This window comes from Falco punctatus (assembly GCF_963210335.1).
Source record: "Falco punctatus genome assembly, chromosome: 8".
NCBI classification, from domain to species: domain Eukaryota; kingdom Metazoa; phylum Chordata; class Aves; order Falconiformes; family Falconidae; genus Falco; species Falco punctatus.
Genome location: NC_137588.1, coordinates 8,188,928 through 8,210,673, shown reverse-complemented (window position 1 = coordinate 8,210,673; position 21,746 = coordinate 8,188,928). Strand labels below are relative to the sequence as shown.

Sequence of the window (21,746 nt, the reverse complement as noted above, 5' to 3'; positions counted from 1 at the left end):
AGACAGGGAGTTTAACTGGTGAGTTAAACTGCATTTGGGCAACATCTGCCAGATAGAAAAAAAAACCAACCCTAGAGCGCGTATCAGTCATGGACTGAAATGCATGACAGTCTCTTGAAGCCAACCGTAACATTTTGCAAGATCCCATAAAGCTATGAAATCCCTCCCAACGTTTTGAATTCATTCCTGCTAGAAACAAATCACTGGGGTTGTTTTTAACAGCTTAAGCCTTGCTTGCAGGTGCACACCCAAAAGTAAACAAGGCTCAGAAATGCCTTGCCAGGAGAATGCTACATTATTAAAAGCTGCATATAAAAATGGATTTGCCTGGAAGAGGGAACAAGATAGTCCCAGGCCTATCATGATGAAAATTGCATCTCCCCCAACTGTCAGAAAAATAATGCCACCTTACAGGAATAATCAGCCTGTAGAAAAAGTTGCAATTAAACATCCTCAAGCTAAGGGGGCAGGATACAGGGAAGCACATTTGCAGCCCGCTCTGTGTTATGTACAAATGATGCAAACAGGCAGCCTGATGTCCGGCACGCTACTGTGGGGATGGTATCTCTTCCCACCTCACACAGCCCCATTTTCTTGAAGAAAAAGCGTTTATTTTCTTAGATTTCAGAATAGCTTCTTCCTGCACAGTTAATACTCAAAGAGAGCAAATTTTCTTTCCGGGAATGCTAGACTGTGTGTGTATAAACCCTGTTCAAAGTGGTTTTAGAACCAGGGTGCGAGGTGGCTCTCACCTGCCGCAGCTGGAGATCCATAATTCCCAAACTCACTCTACCCCTGCTTTTCATTTACGTCCACAGCACTAAAAGGGAAGAAGTTCAAGTAAGGTCTTCTTTCAAGGGATGAGGGAAGGGCTTATTCTTGAGGAAGAACATTTACCTCAAATGTCAGCTTACCCAAGCCAATACTAAGCCTTCTGTGGCTGAGGACAGCAGAACGCGAGTCCTACTGGCAGGTGAAGATTTTCATATACCTGGCTCATATAAACCAACATCAGGCATTCCCATTCGTAGGCTGCACTCTGTTTTAGAGCCCTTCCCTTTCCCCAAAAAAAAGGGGGATTTGCACTGCAAGAGTTTGGAAACACTTGAATGGATTTATAAATAGAAAAGCCAGTTTGACTTCTATGGGATATCAGTTTAAAGGAAAATATCTTTTCAGCCTCAGAAGAAAATATTACTGGAGAAAAAGTCATCACTAGCACAACAGGAGTCCTACAACAAGGCTGGAAAGAAAAATGCAACTAAAATTCATCTGCTCTTAGTGAAGCACATTTCTTCCTCAATATTAAGAGTTTTCTAAGTGCTTTCAGCATCATTTCAAAAAGAGGCAACCTAGCAAAGAAAAGGGCAGTCTGAAATAATTTAGGAAGATGTCTGCTTTTATTTCCACCATGAAGTTTTCTTCAGGGCAAAAATCCCTCTATTGTAATGTGGGTGAATGCTTAGTATCTCAAACTAACATTTGCTTGCCCTTCCCTTTCTTTCCTACTCTTTTGTCAGATTCTTCAGGCATCCTCCTGTAGCTGGAGGGAAAATAGCTCTGTATAAAAGAGTACAAGCCATTCGAGGTTAGGTACACAGCCATTTCACCCCAGCTCCCACTTCTCTGCAATTATGGAGCTGTTCAGAGCAGAGGTGAAAGCAGAGATGGAGGAGCTGCACCGAAGGAGCGTAGAGGTAAAGGTGTATCGGCCACGGAAAAGGAAAAAAAATATTTGCTCTGTCATTTTCTTTTGGGAAGCAGAGAGGCACTTCAGAAAAGTCAGACTCCACATGACGACGGCATTGCCAGCTGCATGGCTTTGTAGCATTTCACCAGAATTATTTGGCATCTCAGACTACATAAACAGTACCAAGGCATGTAGGACAGAGACTGTACCAGCGCTATTTGGATGCACACAGCCTCTGCCCGCAGTCATTGGACGTGCTGCTGGAGGTGGCTCCTTGCGTTCCTGCACATTTCATGCAGCACTAACTGCAAGCACCGTTTTTCTGTTCCCTATATGAGGGAAGTTAGTTCAAGACTTTGCACCATAGCTCGTACTGCGTTTCCGAAAATAGTAGAGACAGACCTTTTTTCTTGCCACCTTACCAAACGGATGAAGGCAAGACAGAAGGGTAAAGACAGTTCAACAATTTAGTCCCGTTATAGCAGGTTCATGAAAACAGAAGCCCTATATAGCCCCTTTCAGTATCATTCATCTGTACAAAAACACGAAAGCAAACCGTTCCAATCAGGGTCTGGATATACTTCAAACATCACCAGTAGAACTCAAAAACGCTGCTTAAAATTAAAACCTTCTGTCAATTGCATGTGTGCTTACAGGTACCGTGCTGGATAAACCCACCCCTGAGATGCTGGAAACTGTGACGGTTACCCTTTGGTAGGCAGTCAGAGCAGAGGGTGGAGGTGACAAGGCTGGATTTCTGGCAGGGTACTACAATAAAGGATACACTTGGAGTAGCTCTGTTGGTTTTGGATACAGCAGGCCTGCTGGGACACTAAAAACCTATTTTGAACTCTAGTCAATCTGTTAATCTATCCTAGGGAATGAAATGCTTCACTGCTTATCACCACAAGATATGACTGAATGGTGCTCGGGGTTTAAATTACCATATTTAATTAAATGTAAGATACTGAAATGCTTGGGGAAATCCACTAATGAAATTTCACTGGCTGCAAAGCACAGCCCTTGTCATTGTCCCTTCCCGCTGTCCAATCTTCAATACATTAAAAGACATTCTTTAGAAAACAAATATTTTTACCGTTACAGGAAACATCTTACAATTGGAAATGTTTTAACTTCTACTCTTTCAGGGTACTGCCAATATTAATGGCCCATTAATAAACTCCAATGGTCACAGATTTTCTGATTTACGCTCATCAGTAGATGATCTTAGAATTCCTCTCAGGGACAATGAAAGGTGCCTGGGAACAAAAGAACAGTAGAAAAAGCAAATTTTACCCTCTGCCTTTTTCCAGATAATAAAGTATAAATGGCCAGGAACTATAGTTATGGAAATGGATACAGCTGTACCCAGTTACCGGCTGACTACTAGCTTGCAGGGATAAAGGTGCTGGGCTATCCATGTGTATCTGTCAGGGTCTGTCACAATATCTCTATCCAATCTCTCTTGCTCACTAGAACAATTTCAGTCTTTAGCCACATATTGAAATTAGACATGCCTCAGGGCAGCCTCTCAAAATCCATCTCTATAAAATCAATCTGCCTTAGAAACACTAGGACAAATTCATAATCTGAGTCCAAGTCCAGAGGGAACTTTAAGTTGTATGTCATTAGAATATTGTGCTTCTGGGTGGTTTCAGGAATTGGTCTTACTTCATAAAAACCCTTGCAATCTGGGACATTGAAACTGCCTCTTTCCCAGTGATATATTGGGATAGTCAGCACCTATTCTAAAGTTTGCAGGTAGGAGTGCCCTCAGCATAAATTAAAAGGGCTTCTCGGTAACGGAAGGGTCAGCCACTCTGGAATTCATAGGGGGCTACCAAGCAACGTATTGGATATCGTGTTTCCCCAATACTGGAAAGCTGAAAGTGAGGAAGAAAAAACACACACTGGTTCCTACAGCACCTCTAACACACCTTGCACATGAAAATGTTTGACCAGCTCTTCACATTCCCTTCTGTCTCTTTCAGGTTGCTGCGGAACTGGCTGCCAAAAAGGAGATGGCTTTGCAGAAACAAGACCAAAAGGGGAAAAAAGAAAAAGCAGAAAGGAAAGACAAAACCAAGGGGGAAAAGCCACTGAAAACTGGAAAGAAGGTAAGGCATCCTGCAGTAAAAAGGTAGCCAAAGTCCACATTATTCAGCCATATGTGGGCAGAGGCTATTCATTTCCATCAGACTGGTCACCGAGGCTTCAGGCTTGGGTTCAGAAGCCAGAAAGCTCTTAACCTTTCAATTAGCTTGATGATTCCAGGGAACTGAATTTTACCTCTCGTGTTTTAGGAACAGCCATTTGCACAGCCATGACTCAGCTCAGTGGGAAGAGCTGATATGGGTGCAGGCTGCCGGAGACGTAGATGAGGGGAAAAATACACTTTAGGGTTTTGACATCATTGCCAGGACAGCGTGCGCACGCTTTTCAAAGCGCTGTTGCTTTTTTGCGCGCGCAGATAACAAAACGGTGCCCAGCTAACCAAGCAAACACTTCCACTTTCAGTGTGGCATACAAAGAAATTAATTACTCCTGCTCCCTTGCACAGCTGGGAAACCAGAATCTTAGTCTCCCCCAGATACCCACCTCAGTTTGTGTGGATTTCAAACTGATTTATAAGCACAGTTCTGTGTAGGCCAGCTGCACCATCCGTACTGCAAGCGAGTATTTTGTAAGCCTGTAAATAGCAGCTATGCATTCTCAGTCCACATTCTTAGGGCATGAACTGGTTTTTTTTGCTTCAAGTCACAGCGGACACCATCAGTGTATGATTACTCCCTGAAATCTTTCACATACTAAGGGCTGGTTTCACAGAAAGCACGCTGAATTATTTCAGGAGCAACCTCACTGAGATAGACACCTGTGAAACAGTGCAGTGACCAAAGGGCATCTTCAAAGGCAAGCTATGACACAAAAATTGTAGGCTTTTGCTGAAGCAGGAACTCTGGTTTCTCATTTACTCTATACTATAAACAAAGTTGAAACAATATATATAGATTTTTAATAAGGGTCATTAATCTCTCACCAAGTATGTGGAGGAGAAGGTTGAGTTTTCTGGGGCAGAGCTTACTCTTCAGTGCAAGTTTTACACAAATTAATTTTAAGTCCTAACCCTAGAACAACCACAACACAAAGATGCTTTTCTTGGACAACATCCATTAGTCTGGCCAAAGCTCCGATAACAACTAGCCAGGAACCTAAACTAACTGAACTTAGGAAGCATCAGCCTGTCTAATTGGGAGGTAGATACCGAAGCGTAACGTAGATAGATCAACTTTGCCAGTTGAAAACACTATTTGGGTCATACAAAACAACATTTGCATTTTGGGGTTGGGTTTTCTTCCTTTTCTAAGTGAAAACGCACAGCAGGCTGAAGGAGCAGCATACATAAACATGTTTTCATAACTCTTTAAGCCTGGTCTTGCATGGCTAACTAGGAAGGGTAGTGGCTGCTCCTGTGCAGACAGCCTGTTTTTAAAGGTCTGGTCACATATGTCTTCAGACAGTCATTTGTGACATTCAGACACTAGTGCTAGTGTCACCAGCGAAGGCACCATACTCCAAGCAGTGGAAGGTGATTACTGGTACCCACTTCGCTGTATCTTGGTGGCAGAGCAGAGCCAGCCCAGGGGAGCAGCAGAGGAGAAAGGAGGGCAATGCCTGCAGACCTAAGCCAAATAATACAGATACCAAGTTGTTTATTGTCCGTAAGACTTCTGATGATTTGTACTAGTGCTGAGTTCAGCTCTGCGGGACCACTTCGCGGTGTAACCCCTTAAATCACACGTGCACTGCAGAACTCAATGGGAAAGAGCAGATAAAAGCACATGTATGAAGGCAATAGCTTAGAAAAGCTTTTGAAATTAGAGACTTTAAAGACCATTGTCATTCACAGCTGTAGAACCCTGTAGCATCTCAGACAGCCCAGTTCCTTTTGGAAGCATTCACGAGGGTGTCCTCTAATGGCTTACTGCAGCTTTGCCCTTGTCCTCGCTCCTTCCCAACTCAGCTGGCCCAGAACAAGCTCCTGTGATGCCTCTGGTCTCACACAGGCAATGAAAAGGGCTGCTCCAGACACTTCAGTCTGAGCGAGACAGTCACGTTCAGGCTGAAAACACCAAACCCAACCCAAGCTTCTGAAACCGGATGGCAACATACTCAGCTGCTTAAAAACCCGACTCTCACAGGGTAGATTTGATTCCTTGTTAGTTTTGCACATTTCACTAGATAAGAACCAACACCACCAAAAATGAATCTCAACCCCCTCACAGCCTCTACAGGGTTGTTTTGAAATAGGGTGAAACAACAATATAGAGCTCTGGGGCTTTATAACTTCACATCGTTCTCGTCTCTTCAGCCATCACAACTCCTGTCAAGTAAAATTCTGAGCCATTATAGAAGGCTCTCTATGGTTCATTGAGAAAGAACAAAGGGAACATTCTCTCCAAGGTTATAATGCTGACAGGGGAAAAAATAGTATCTAAGACCAGTTGAGAAGTATTTGGAAAAGTTCTAACAGCAGGACTCTTATTAAAATAAGTATAGACTATAAGTCATAGCAATGCAGGCAGAAAAAAAAGCCCCGCTCATAACTTCAGCTCTTAAAGAAAACAACAGTTTGATCCCAGAAGGAAATTTAAGTATTTCTGAAAAGCCTGATAGCAATCTTTAAAAAAAAAGTGTATTTGATATCAAAGTAACTTCATTTTCTCAGTAAGGTGCTGATTTGATTTCCCATCGGGCATGGGGCAGACAGGGCTGTGTGATCCCTCTTTTCAATAGCAGAACACACATTAGACCAGTCCGGGCTGCCTCACCCAGTAACACGCTGCAGCCTGTCTGACCGAACACCAGCAAGGCTGCGCCTGCCTAGATTTCATCCAGGAACGTTTAACAGCGAGACACGTTTTGTCCTTCGTGAAACTCATTAGCAAAATCTCCGTAGCAAAAGTGCAGAATGGAGTCAATTCAAAATTTTCCCTGCTGTTGAATGAGAATCACCTGGTGTGGGCCAGGCTGTGGAGAGCTTCAGAAATATATTCAGCCTGTTATTTCCATATCTCTGCTTAGGGTGAAGCACATATTGCTGGTTCGAGGTGCATGAGCACACCGAACAAGCATGGAATCAATCAACCGAACATAGAAAAACACACGAACTGACTTCAAAGGAAAAGAAGTTTTTTATATTAGATTAACTCTTCCACCGTTAATAGAGGCAAGAGGGAATACACAACAGCATTCCGCAAGTGTCCTTTAGACACACAGTGCTTTTGATTAAAATCAATGAAATTGACACAACAATATTATTTACACCAGTGTATAAAATCATTGAAGCTAGTAATTAAAATGATTTATTGCCTTATTTGTAACAATAAAAAAAAACCCCACAGTAACCTGTCCTGTGCTGTTAAGAGGCTAAAAATGAATAACCCATTTTTAGGCTGGTTTAGGGGGGGAAATTGTTGGAGGTTTTTTAAATAGTTAGCGGTATTTCCTCTTAGACCATCAAGTTTTAATCATTTTCCATAAAATATCATGGAAAAAGTGTTAAAAGAATGGATTCTGCCTACCGAAAAAAATCCAAGGATGAATCTTAAAATGCCACACCTTGCAAAGGTTGAGAGTACATTAGAGTAACGGGGAATTGGAGCTCTGGATGTCAGCTCCTCAACTCTTGCTTAGACTTTACCAAACAGTCCTTGACGTTTAGTCTAGAGACTCCTGAATCCCTTTCAAACGTGTCTATAAAGCTCAGGGTAGAAGTGATAAATGTATTTAGATTTTGCACGTCCTTCTGGGCCCAAACTTTAATTACTGTAATAACACTTCAATTAAAAACAGATATTTAATAATTCACATGACCTGGCTGCAACTGTACCCGCTGATAGCAGGTATGCAATGGCGCCTAATTACAGAGGCATATTTAGGGGAGTTGATTAGTTTTAGCTATTCCAGGAGCTGCACTTTCTATGTTGCTGATAACCAGTGGCTTACAGACTGCATATTGCTTAGCAAAGCCTGATCCAGCTTGTGCTTTTTTGCATAAATCCACACTAACCTCCTCCCAAGAGAGTGCTCTAATTTCCCCGCTAATAACTATCACCTTACTAGCATTAAGACTTATGACTGATAAAATATGAAGAAACTTTGATAATTTTTTGGCAAGTTTTTCCATTAGAAATGCTGGTTCAAAGCAATTAAACTATTTCAAGATCATGTCAATATTGTTTACCTTAGACAAGAAAAGGTCAGAATGTTTTGATTTGTTGAAACAAAATATTTTGTTTTGCAAGATACTCCAAGGTAACTATTTTTCTTTGTGATTACAGATTAAAATGAGGTTTCAACATCTTGGAATTACCCACAAGTTGGGAATTCCTGGGGTGGGGTGAGGGAGAAACACTAAAATAAGAGTAAAAAATAGTAAGGTAATTTCATTTACATGTTGCAAGTCTCCTACCTATATTACACGTTCAGACAAGCCTAAGTTTAATTCTTGTGAGCTTAGCAGGTCAACTGATGCACTGACACCCCACCCCCACCCCCACCCCTTCTCTTCTTTCAAGGGGATAAAACTTACTTATAGCTTGCCAGGAAAAATTTAGTTGATGAAACTGGTCCCCACAGGGGACGGCAATCACCCCGCTGTCTGGTGGAGGGACAACTCAGCAGGGCATGAGCAACCCAGGAGGTTTCCGAGACGCATTGATAACAACTTCCTTCAAGTGGTAGAGGAGCCAGGGAGGAGGGGATGCTGCACTGGACCTTGTTCTCCCCAACAAGGAGGGGCTGGTGGGGGATGTGAGGCTCAAGGGCAGCCTTGCCTGCAGTGACCACGAAACGGTGGCATTCAAGATCCCTAGGGCAGCGAGGAGGGGGCACAGCAGGCTCACTGCCCTGGACTTGAGGAGAGCAGACTTTGGCCTCTTCAGGGATCTGCTTGGTAGCGTACCATGGGATAAAGCCCTGGAGAAAAGAGGGGCCCCAGGGCCCCCTCCTTCCTTCCTGAAGAGCAAATCAAGCCTCCGTGACCCATCATTTTGCTTTACTAGCAGCAAGACGCTGGCCCAGGCTGCCCAGAGCAGCTGTGGCTGCCCCATCCCTGGCAGTGTTCAAGGCCAGGCTGGATGGGGCTGTGAGGAACCTGGTCTGGTGGAAGGTGGCCCTGCCCGTGGCGGGGGGGTGGGACTAGGTCATCTTCAAGGCCCCTTCCAGCCCAAAGCATTCTATAATTCTGTGAAACAATACTGTGTTATTCCTCAGATTAAAGCAAACCTTTAAAAATCCAATTAAAATTGTGACACTTTCATACTTGTGAAGTTGCTACATATTAATATTTTGATTTTTCTTTTCACCACCCCCATCTAGAAAGAGGAGGAAGGCTGGAAAATGGCTCCGAGTAATTTCCTTTCAATAATGGAAGAAGGAAACAGTCAATACAAAGGTCAGTAGAAAAAGATAACAACTACAGCTGGAATGTTCTTCTAATTCAGCTTAATCTGAATGTCATTCCTATAAGGTCAAGCTGGGCAGCTGCCCAAACTATGTAACATTATAGAAATGAGGACATTAAAGGGGAAAAAATAATTTTAAAAAGGTATTTAAGGAAGGGAATCTTTCACTACCTCAAGTCTTCCTAGGAGTCTCTCAAAATCATTAAGCTAACCACACAGAAAGGTACATCTCTATGAGTGAAAGTGACCAAACGAGAAACCAGAGTGGTTTAATGTATGTGCAAGGGCTTTTGTGGATTTTGAGGGCAACAGAAGTGACTTCTGAATAGCAAATAATTCAAAAGCACTACACTGTAGGTCAGGCTTCAGCATGAACGTTTTCGTGCTCCTCTAACTCTTCAGCTGTCTTCCTCTTACACATGGAAAAAGTCCATGGATTCGTTCACCTACACAAATCTACAACCAGTCAAATTTATTTTTGATCACATTTTTTAATAGGAGGATCATCTTTTCAAGCAAAGGTGTGAAAAATGCTGCTGGACTATAAACATACTTGCTTCATGCAAAGCGTGTGCAACTTAAACGTAACGCAGACTCACAGCTAGGAGACTGGCTGGGTTTTCACTTTGAGAAAGCATCCGAAACTAGGGGGTTCTCTAATGAAAAAAATACTTTCATGAAAAGATGTCTTGTTCTTTTCCAGATCTCTTCTCTCTCTCTCCCCTCTACGTTTGATGTCTTTGTCTCTCTAACACTCATCCTCGGTGTGCGCCCTAGATACACCAGTGAGAGCGCAGTCACTTTTGCTGGGCCTGGAAGCCATGCACTTGGCTGCAATGGAAAGGAGCATCTGTCCCATGAGCTAAAAGCGAAGAGCACGATAGGACTCCAGAGGTCAGACAAACCAAATCGAAGTCCTTGGTTGTACAGTGTGCCTGATCAAAGGTTTCAGGGTTATTTTTGCTGTATTTCACACAGATTCTATTCTCAGAGTTATCAAAAATACCTTTTCTGCTTCCCACTCTGCAGAGTTAGTGGCTTGCTAAAATTCCTCGTATGAAAAGTCTCCATTGTTCCCTCCCAAAGACAAATTACTGGCATCAAGTTTTCTGCCTGGTTTGTGTTGGTTGGAGAGAAAGAAGGATACAACTTACTTGCTAAATATACATCAGTACAGTTTTGCCTGACCTCTGACTTTCAACAATTAGGATATTCTTATACATTGTAAATCATGACACAGTTTTATGGCTAAAGTGGAGTTCTTTGTCCCATATTCTGCTCTTGAATGCTGCATCAGAATCCCATGGAAGTCAGCAGGGGTTTTAGATAAGGATCAAATCCATCTATGCTCCTTTCATTAACTGGCCAGGAACATTACTTCTGCTTTTCTATGCACTCGGGACAAAGCGGCACCTGGCAGCTCGAAACCAGCAATAACAAGACCACTGTTCCCACCCAGCAAGTCTCAAGAGCAATGAAGGAGCAGTGTAGAAGCCCTACCTGTTGCAAAGTAGCACAAAGGAGGCAAGAGGGTTTTGCATTGCTACATAGGCTCGGCAATATGCTCATCTAGCACTCTGCTAATGAGTAGGTGGTATCGCAGCGGTCCTTCCCTCTGCTCCCACGGCGCTGCTTGGATCCCCTGCTGAGCCCTTACAGTCTAACAGGCTTCAACACAATGCTGAACTGTAAATTCATGAACTCCTTGTGTTTGTGCAAACAGCTCTCCAGGTTGTAGAAAACAGGTTTGGCGGTAACCTCAACACAGGTTTCAACAGTGCTTCCCAACATGGCTGTGGATACCAGTGTTATTCCAACACCACCACACAGGTCAGTAGGTTAATTTAGTAGGAATAGAGACTCCCAAGTTTTGCAACTAGTCAAGTAATAACAAGGCAGAGGGTTTATGAGAGGACGGAGGACATGTTTGTCACCCAAACTGTATCTGAATACCAGCACTACCATTCTTAACAAGACCCCTGCTTTGAGTTCTGCAAGTACATAACTTTTTGGAGTTACTCACACTAACTTTTAACATGCAAATGAGTGCTGAATTAGAGGTGTTGTGATCCTGTATATCTCACCAGACCTCCCAAGGACAACCCAGCAGCCTAATAACTGTCTATGGAGCCTGTTCAGGCACCTGAATTGGATACCTAAAGCCAGTCAGAGTATCTTTGCCTTCCCATTACGTACTGGCAGCACTTGCAGGTACACTGCCATGACATGCTCACGTGGGTCAGGCACAGGCAGAATCTTTTTGTGGTACATAAAGACTCAGGTAAACACTGATGCTCATCTCCAGTCCATCCTGCCAGAGCTGACAGCTATTCCTCTGGCTCTGAAGGCACAGAAAAGGAACCATTTTCTGCACAGAGCACAACCAGAAACCCTCAGGGTGGAAAGAGCTCTCTTGCAAGCCTCAAATAGCTTCAGTTCTGGCTTATGTACAATAAGAGTTTATAGCTATTCAGGTAAGCTTCAGGTATTTTGGTGGGGTTTTTTCCCCTCCTAGTGAACCAAGCCTGTTCAACACCATACTTACTTTTAGTAAACAGCTGTTAATCCCTCCTTGCAGCACATTCCTCATTCACAAGCACTTAGTGCTTTTTATTGCAGGATACTCTTTATCACAATACTGCCTGGTGGTTGTTCAGAATAATTTTACTTCTAATCTGGCTGTGGAGAACGTTCCTTTTTCCAAGGCCTCCAGAATAAAATCTAGAACAACTTGTGACCAGGACAGTGTAAGCAGTTTCTTGTATTTTTAATTTTAGCCTGGTTTCATTTCAGTAGCAGAACTGTTCAGAGAAAAAAAAAGAAAAAAAAAAAAAAAAAAAAAGACATTTGAATGTGGTCTTTCTACATTGGGAACTTTTTTGCTACCTATGTAGAAATAGGTCAGTTACTATCACAGGTCACACAAGTTCAAATGTATTAGTGCCTAAATCTTGAAAACATCATTGAAGTAAAGGAGCTTGGTTAAGAAAGGTTTACATCAGATGCCTACAGTGCAATCATTTAAAGACCCTTATGAGCATGTCTAAAGTTTACCTAAATGATAGCTGGCCAAGTAACAAACATTTCTGTTTTATCACATGCACACACCTCCACACTTACAGTTATGAAAGGCTTCCCATCCCCTTAAGCTGGGCACTTTGTTCTTAGGTTGCTTAAATGTTTTAAAAGACGTAGATCAGTTTTCATAAAGATCTAAGCATTTCAGTTACAGACTTTACCACCCCCTTCCCCAGCCTAGAACTACTACCTAAACTTCACTGGAGTCCATGAAGACTTTTAGTCTTCTGGAACTTTACTTGGCAGTTTTGCTAGTTGCAAAACTACATTGGTCAAGCTCCATCTAAAACAGTTGTTTTATATACTGTTGGTGGAAACAGCCCATTTGTGTGACATCTGCTTTTACACTGGAATAGCAAGAGTTGATGTGGAGCAAATGTAAGCGGTCTGAATCATTACCCCTGTCTTCCTGGGTTTTGTATTTGCAGTCCACTGTGCTGCGAGTCAGCAGCATGCTCTTCCCCCCCTTATACAGACAGCCAGCTGATATTTATGACTTGCTTCTTGTTGTAGAGGATATTTGAGTTCAACCCAAATACTCCACAGCCAAGACTTTAAGGTGTGGTGCTATTACATATTTTTAACCAGGCATCAAAAATTCAATCCTTTTACCAGGAGGTTCAAAGTACGCATTTTAAGAAAACCTTCACGCTTCAGACAAATACGTTTCAATTATTAGTCACAAGGTGTTCTCAGAAATTCGGGGGTATCGGGGTTACCTACTAGTCTGCAGAATGAAAACTAATGCTGCTGAGACGGTGCTTTTGAGTCCTGAGCTAGAGAGGTATGCATATAAAACAATCCAAAGAAAAGCATGCACTATTTTAAAAGAGGTGGTATAAATTGCACTGCATACACACATGCACAAAAATAGCTCCCATAGCTGAATGACCCTGTCTGTAACAAAATACCAAGCTCTTTTGACCAGCCAGTGAAAACATAACATCCTTAGCCTCCTGACCTTACTTTAAAAATAACTTTGAAACATTTTGTTGATCTATAAAAGAACAACATAGCATCTAACACCTATATGAGTTATTGATCTCTTTTCTAAACTTAGGGACCTCTAACCTAGTGGCTAACATAGCACTCTGAAAACAACTTCTTGCCAGGTAACATCAGAGGCAGCTGCCTAATCTGTGGGGACTATCACTGGTTTGCCTGCAGTAGATATTAATCACTAATCAATTTACACAGTGACAATAAACAATTATGGGTAAAAAAAAAAAAAAAAAAAAACAGAATAAAAAAATCTATGGATCCCTCTGTGAAAAAACAAATATCTAAACCCTAGTACTCCTGTGAAAACACAGCATTTGCAACCTGTTGACCTAGTCAGGAAAGCATTTAAAAACTCACAGAACTCCCACGTAATATCCCCTTTCCCCAAGGCTGAAATTCCAGGCTGGTAACCCTAGAGAAGGTACCTTTTAACTAGGGCAAATCAGCTTTCCCTCCTGAAATATTACGTGACATCTGTCATGCCACCTGATGAGCCACCAGTAATTTAAAAAAATTAATGTCTATACCTTTGAGTTTCTTTCCTCATTACCAAAAAATCCACTGTCCTTCTCCATCTCTGTCATTTTCCCTTATGAAATTAAGACTACTCACCTGCAAAAACTATTCCCTATGTGCAAAGCCACAAATACTCCGCATGTAATTGGACTCTGAAAATTCGTAGGGCATGGAAGTAGCAGCTAGCTTTATATTAACTGGACTAAAACTTGAATGATCTCCTATGGGTACTGTGAAAACCTTCCTGAATTTATAGTGCCTTAGAAATGGCAGTGGGTACAGGACAGAGGATCCTGCACAAAACAGATTCATAAAGGAGCCCGTGTCTTAAAGCGGAAAGCTGTCACGTTTAAATCATGTGGAGATTGAATTAGCACCTACTGCTAGAGGTTAGCTGTCATTTATAAAGATTCTATCAGGGCTTGAAATGCAAGGAAATGCAAGATACTAATTGTCTTCCTTCAAATTAGCTTAAGAAACATAGAAAGAACAGAGGTGCTTCTATTTAAAAAGGTACATTTTGCTAATAACATAGAATTCAAATATACACCTGGCTTGCCAGACTTCATTTAGATTTCCTTCTAAAGAGCAAATTGCAGTCGGTCCCAACAAAAATAAAGAACTGCACCTCAGGATCATTAGCTACTTTATCAGGAACGGGGTGGGGTTGGGGTTTTTTTTGATCACCAGTTTGCACAAGCTTGCCTTGTTCCTGGAGTTAGGTCTCCTTATCACTTATCCTTTGCGCAACACTAAGAAACACAGGTGCTGTATCAGGTGCCTCATCTCTTTCTGAAAAAGACTTTGCTGCCTCTCAATTACTGCATCCAGCTTCAAACTCCCCAGACAACGTTAAAACTCTGCGTGGCTGTACGTCACTTGGAGGTTGGAGGCAAGTTACTGCTCCGTCAGTCTCACCGTCCGCTCTCACTGCCATCTCCACATGCTCGGTGCAAGCTTTTATGCCTTTTCCAGCGCTCCTGGTCCATATTTCAGCCTCATGTGAATTACTACAAAGACCAACTCTCCAAGTTGCAGCTGCTTTAGCTTAGCATTAGGTAACTGAGCAGGAGAGAAGAAGGGAACTTCCTGGTTTAAATTAAACACCTTCCTTTGGTCCCCGAGCCTGCATTATGCCAGCCACAAGATGTGCACAAAGAGCACGCTCCTCGGGCCAGGAGTCATCCTTGTGACTTTTTCGTGGTAAAGATTTAAGCACTGTATGCTATTAAACAGAGAGAAAGAATGCCAATGCCAGGCACGATGTGGTTCGGCTGATACTGTACTGTACTACCTGCTCTTGAAGATGAGCATCCAGCTTTACAACCTCCAAATGACAACCTCCATATCACATTATCCTCCTAAAGTCTGATACCAATTTACAGGCCAAGGCAAGAAAAGTTAACCTGGAGATTTACAGATCCTAGCACAACAGGGCTCTGAACTTGGTAAGGGTCCCTAGAGCCAGCTACTTTCATACAGCTAATAATTTAATAAAAGCTGCCTACAAGTGCCTATTTTTTGCCTCCAGAAGCAGTTGGAGAAACCAATAGCTTCTGTAACTTCCCCCCCCCTTTTATTTTTTTTTTTTTCTTTCTTTTGGATAACAGCCTTTTGGCAGAACAGAGAAGAGGGACGGGATTTTCTCCAGGATCATGACCCGGAGCTGATCAAAGAAGAGAAACGGGAAGTAGTGGAGGAAGAGATCAGAGTGCAGGTGTGCTTACAATAGTAAGAGGACACTAATAACGTGCATTGCCTGTGTATATTTCTCTACAGCTCTAAGAACCGGACCTAGCATAGACCTTACCTCCTTCTAGAGTCCCCACTGTCTGTTCTTTGCTTTAACGCTTGTTTAGCTGAACATTTGTCTGAGGTGTAGTGGCAGAACAGAAAACTTAGATTCAACTGTGTGTGTCTGGATAGGTTGATCAATTGATGCAACAGAAACTGGAGAAGCTCAGACTGGCTGTGGATGGAGAGAAGAGTGAGAAACAGAACAAAGGAAGAAAAAGGGAAAAGGTAAGAACAGCAAGCTGGGACAATTCAGGGTAAATCTCCATTCTATTCAGTGCAAACCCTAGCCTCACAGGTGCCAATAGCAAAATGTCCACCCTAAACAGTTACTGATTCTCAAGCCAAAAGCATTTAAAGAAATATATTATTCACCTATAGCTTTTTTGCAGGCCCTTTGGCTTTAACTGTTATTATTCCTTAACCTTTGTAAATATTACTTAGGACAAATGGAACTACTTCAGAGATAAATCATTACAGGATAGATCAGATTTTCAAGAGGGATACATACCCTCTTGAAATCCTCTGATCCAGTCAAACAGGAAAAACCAAGCAATCCCTCTTCCTAAGGTGACAGGTTCAGGTTAATACAGCCTTCCAAAGGCGGCACAGACCTGGGTACCATTAAGTTTTCCAGCTGCTGGCTGTTTTCCTCCTAAATGAGGACTGGTTCAAAACTGTACACCCAAAAGAAAAATTCACTTTGAACATTTCGGTGTAACCTTTCATTTGTCTATAACACCACGTAGATCACATATAGCCAGGTACACATTGATTATTTTGCTACTTACTATGGAAGGGTTTGGGAACTTGCAATTAAGTCAAGTTTATTTAAGCATATAAAATAAGTTGAAGACATATGTGATTTTTAATGTGCGTTACCCACTGAAAGACAGCACACGTCATGTTCACATCTAGTTTCACAGCATTGCCATATGCAAAATTTCACAGCTTGTGGTTCCCTGAATTCCTTACCCAAGCATTTAAACTATAGATCATGTCAGTGCAAAATAACTCAAAGCTTACAGACCCTACCATTCAATCAGCAGGTCCACTTAAAATCCTCAGGGCAAATAGCCAAACCGAGTCTCATGTTGTATTTTATTTCTATAATCCTTTTAACATGCAAATACTTGCTGTTGCTGAACTTCTACTCAAATTATCTTTTAAAATGCTCTTTCACCCAACAAACATCCAGGGGCAGTTTAATAATGCAAGACTGGAGTGACTGAAAATTGATACCCATTGGATTCCTCAATCTGTTTCAAAAATAGGGAGGCTTAAGGCATGCAGACAAAATATGGCAACAATCTTCCCAAAGTTGTCATAGACAGATGCATTTAGATCAGCTGGTCAAAACTGCTTCAAAATGTCACACTGAAATTGTAAAGCTTTATGTTAGGGGTTGGTTTGGTTTTATTTTTCCTTTAATATAGTGTTGGAATGGCTTTGGGTGGAGGGAGGTTATTTAACACACACAGAGTTGTGCCAGTAGGCTGAGAGAACAAAGTGGGGGAAGCAGGAAAGAAGTACTAATTAAATAATACAAGTTCCCGAAAGATTTTTGGGGGGGGGGGGGGAAACACAAACACACCACACCAACAGTTTTATTTTAGAGGTGGGGAATGGAAGGAGATATCCAGTTTTAATCAAAACACATCTTCCCCGCACAAAACCATTTGAAATATCCAGTCGGCATTTTTCTAATTAGCATTTCCATAAATATCTCAGTCCGTAAACCAGCACAGTGTATGCATACCTGTGTACACAGACTTCAGAACTGCTTTATGAAAATCTGGCCTATATAACAAGAATAATATGAGCTGGAAAGTTTTGGAAGCAGCTTATTAATAATTTGTTATTCAGCAAAAATCCTCTGGTTTTTAAAGGTGTGTGTTACCACATCCTAGGTCCCATATGTCTCCCCTGCAACTATGCAACATGAAATAACAGTGGGTTTGGATTCTTATTGTAGCCAGGAACACATATGAAGCAGGATGCAAAACATGTGGTTTTTTTTCCCCCCAAAGAGGGATATTCTGCAAAGAACAGCATTCCCAGGAGGATTCAACATTTTTCAGAGAAATCAACCTTTTTCCTGCACTCTGTCAATGGGAAACAGGCAGTAAGGGTGATTTCTTTAAGTGAACCCTTACAAGCAGAATTTTCTGGCTAGGGCAGCTACTCCAAATTGGGTGCCACATTTGGCCATGCCTTCTGCTGCCAGGGCAGATTTCTTCTACTTTCTTTGCAGGCAGACAGCACAGAGCCAGGAGCTTTTCTGTTGTCAGGGGATAGTCCCTGCCCAGGGGTAATGTCCTCTGCCTTTTCAAGGGCACCTTAGGATAAGTAATTTACAACTCTAAGAAATTCTGTCTAGTGCATTTTAGAAATATCTGCCTGACCCATAGCAAATAATTTGAGTTTGAAATCCTGTTTGGCAGTCCCTTTCGCAGGGAATTCAGCAAGGGCATTTTAGAATTAGACTCCAAAGGGAAAGCATAAGGAAGCCAACTGCTCCCTTCTGGTCTGTGTTTCAGATGGCTCAGGTCTTAGATAAACAAAATTTAACAGCTCCAAGCATATCGGTAGGCCACTCCTTTATATCCATGTGCTGTACTTCCTAGGCTGAACTTTATCACCAACTCCCAAACCTTCAAATACCACTTACTGCTGAAAGCTGACACTTAACCCTGCCAGGAATTGCTCTTATTGCCCCTGAAGATAAAAAGCCCATTTGCTACCTTTGTGGAAGAATCATCTTGGGGGTCGGGGTGGAAGGCAAATTGCTCTTCTCACTGCAAGTGGGTCTCCAGACCAGTAGGATGGTCTGGAAATACCTAAACTAATTAGAGTGCATCTAAACTGCAAGAAGCCACACTGTGATCATTCGAGGCACAGATCCAATGCCTCTGTCCATGTTGGAAGCATCTCACCCCACAGACCATCCTGCTGTTATTTGTCCTTATGGTCCAGCATTGTTAGGCTATAGAGCACAAGTGTCTTCATTAAAAGATACACTGCACTGGACTCTCGATTGCTCCAGATAGCTCCTGATCTGATGACTGTCACAGGAGAGGAGCAGGGGAGACAACAGAAAGGAATGCGGTTCAGCTCTGCTGCAAATTGCATTTTTCTTCACTAAGCACAGTGGCAGCTTGTCATCAGCTCAGCCATGGATGAGCAAGCTGGGATTGTAAGCACCTGTGTAAAAGCAGGCTGAGGAAAGATCCGAAGGGAGATTGCCTCCTAGTGTAGGATATGGCACTGATGTCTGGGAAGGCTGGCAAAGAGGTTTCAGAAGGTCTAAGTCCCCACCCAGCCTAAAGGAGCCTGTTATAAGACACCTGAAACGAAAGAGAAAAGGCTAGCACTTTCCAAAGCATTTGCCTTCTAAAAAGTTGGTGGCATCTATGCCAGCACAAACTTTATGGGAATGTTGTTGTCCTGAGTCCACCGCTTTCTGCTGACAGCTCAAGCTTCTGATTTGGGTGGCTCAACACAACCCACCAGCTTTACAAGTATTTCTTCTAGATGGATGCCATGTACCCAGAGGGCTTGGTAGCCAAGGGCATCTCTCTCGGGAATTTGCAGCCAAGTAAACCAGCACAGACCTAGCTTCTTTAAACTGGTTTTCCACCCAGCATAAGAGCTGACAGATAGCTCTCTGCAGTTACTGACCTGGAAGTTACATTTAAGTGCTTATCAGAATGCTTTTTATCAAGCCTATTGTGCTGCTTTTCCTGCTCTGCTCCCCCAAGGATTTGTTTCTGATCCAACTGCAGGTAAAGTGACCCGTTGCAAGTGAACACACCCGCACATACACAAAGGCATGGCCAAAATTGAACAAAAAACAAAGAGGGGACATTGGAACTTAAGCATGTAAAAGTTACTTCTGAAACGGGCCTTGCTAGCACCTCAGCACAGCTTTGGATGTCCCTTTTTTATGCAGCAGGGCAGAAGCAAAGAAAACCACAAGAGGTTAACCATAGCTGTGACAGAATATTGATGTCAGTCTAATGACTATCAAAGTCTATCAAAAGCAAAGCCATAGGGGGTAAAGCCTGAAGACAGGCTGGGTCAGAACTGAGGAAAGACTGGATTTAAGGACAGCAATTCACAACCTCTGTTGGCTTTTCTGTGGCCGATGGAGATTAGCACCCGGAGCTCACAGACAGCTGTGGAGGCTGCAGCTAAAGCCAATAGGGATTACAGATCAGAGCTCCTCATTTAGCAAGAGTTTAGTAATCAGCGGGAACATCTTTGTCTAAGGACTTTTTCAGTAAAATATCAGAAGCTGCTCTGTATATCTTGGCATTGCCAGAAAAGACTTCTCAACCCAGAGCAGATGCACACACTGTGCAAATCTGCACTTGCTCAGCCTCCCATCCAAGCATCATACATGATCCAAGGAATCCACTCAAATGCTTCATAGGCTGCTATTTATACGCTGCCATTTCCCTTCAGCCACAGGAGTACTTTCCTCTCGTTACTTTTCCACATGCTTAGTGGCAGTAGCTGCAGAGAGCTGATGGCTGCAGGACTTGCACGGTGACAGCCAAAGGGTGACACAGATCCTGCAGTTCCGACACAGAACAGTTCCCTCAATGAGACGTTTTGGCTGCTTTCCCTCTTCTGGTGCCAGACACACTCTGCTCTGGAATCTGGTCTGAAATCAGGTCCATGTTTGCTCATAGCAACCTCTGAGCTACTTAAAACATTTTCCTGAGCCCACACAGTAAGACAAGATACCACACTGAGCACAGAAGAGACTTCTGTCATCTGCCAGCTAATAACTAATGCCGTTTACTGCATGTGACTTATCAAAGCAGAAAATAACTAAGTAAATGGATGGCTACACAGAAGCTAGACTGAAAATTCAGAGATAGAAACAAGGAGATTTCCATTACAAATGATGAGCATGTTCACATTCATTAAACATTATCATTTCCTAAATACAAGCAGTTCCAAATAAGACATTTTGGAGAGAAGCCATTGTCTACAATTCATATTTCCCCTTATTGCATCTCAGTGTTTGCCAAATTTCCCATAAATGCTGATGTTAATTAGGAAAACACATTTTCCCCCCACATAGTTCATTTTTGTTTTGCTCTTGAGTTACTTTATTGGTGAAGCTGCCTTGAGAACAGTACCAGTTGGCCAATAAATTCAACATATGCTTAGCATCTTTACATAGGTAGGAATGAACTTTTCTTCTCAGTCAGACCCCATGACATGTAATTTCTAGCTTGCTGGAAGAAAGGATAAAGGCAAAGCTGGAGGAACAGCAGAAATAAGCCACTGACATTCTCAATGTGTCCTCAGTTGTTAAAACAGCATGGCATATGCTTTGTTCTTCCCATTCCTCCTCTTTAAAAGAAAACCCCACTGGCACATTCTAACACGTATTTGCTGCCAAGCTTGTTTATGTAAAGAAACCTGAGGTGTAATTTTGCAGAAACAGAATTGTTTGCACTATTTAATCCAAAACTTCAAAACATCACCTCTTTCCAGTTAACTTATCCATATAGTACTGGGTTTAGTTTACATTTTCATGTAGATTATCTTTCTTGCATTGAAAATAGTAACATGTGATCAACATTGCAACTGTCATTGAAAACTTAAAATTGATACATTTCCAAACACTGCTGATCCATTCTAGGAAAAAAAAAATAAAACAACCCACAGTGTTTTCCAGATGATTTAACATTTTTAAACTCAACAACATAGCCTCTAGAGCTCTGTAGAAATATTAACTATTAAAAAGATAAAGTAAACAACTGTATTCCCAGGAAAGTGAACATAAACTTTTGGAAATAATAAACTGTCTTGATCAACTAAGCATTTAAGCACATGCTTAGATTTAAGCCATTGAAAAAACCTACGGTGCACAAGTGTCCCTGTGTAAATAGTTGCACTGAAGTAATTCTGAAGTGCTTTGCAGGACTGAAGTATGAACACCAGTGGTGGGCACTAATATGGATAATGATGCCCTCTGCACTACTAACTATCCCTAACCGTATGTATGGCTTGTGAGTTGCCGTTAATGGAGAGCCCTGACTTTACTGATTCACATCTTTATGTTTTCCATTGTTTTTTCACAGTATGTAAGAAAACTAGCCACACAAGCCAAAATCTTCCCATAGTGAAAGTGTGATAAAAATACCCAGAGAAGAGCAGGTCGTGTTTTTCTGACCTCT

At 42.1% G+C, this 21,746-nt stretch overlaps 1 protein-coding gene across 1 annotated transcript in view; it reads left to right on the top strand.

Moving 5' to 3' along the window:
* Window positions 1-21,746, top strand: part of DRC11 (dynein regulatory complex subunit 11) — a 114,151-nt gene that overhangs the window by 57,755 nt on the left and 34,650 nt on the right. The window contains exons 8-11 of the mRNA XM_080399848.1: window positions 3,682-3,807; window positions 9,071-9,146; window positions 15,363-15,469; window positions 15,679-15,774. Coding sequence (XP_080255974.1) covers window positions 3,682-3,807; window positions 9,071-9,146; window positions 15,363-15,469; window positions 15,679-15,774 — 405 coding nt within the window. The remainder of the gene's footprint in view (window positions 1-3,681; window positions 3,808-9,070; window positions 9,147-15,362; window positions 15,470-15,678; window positions 15,775-21,746) is intronic.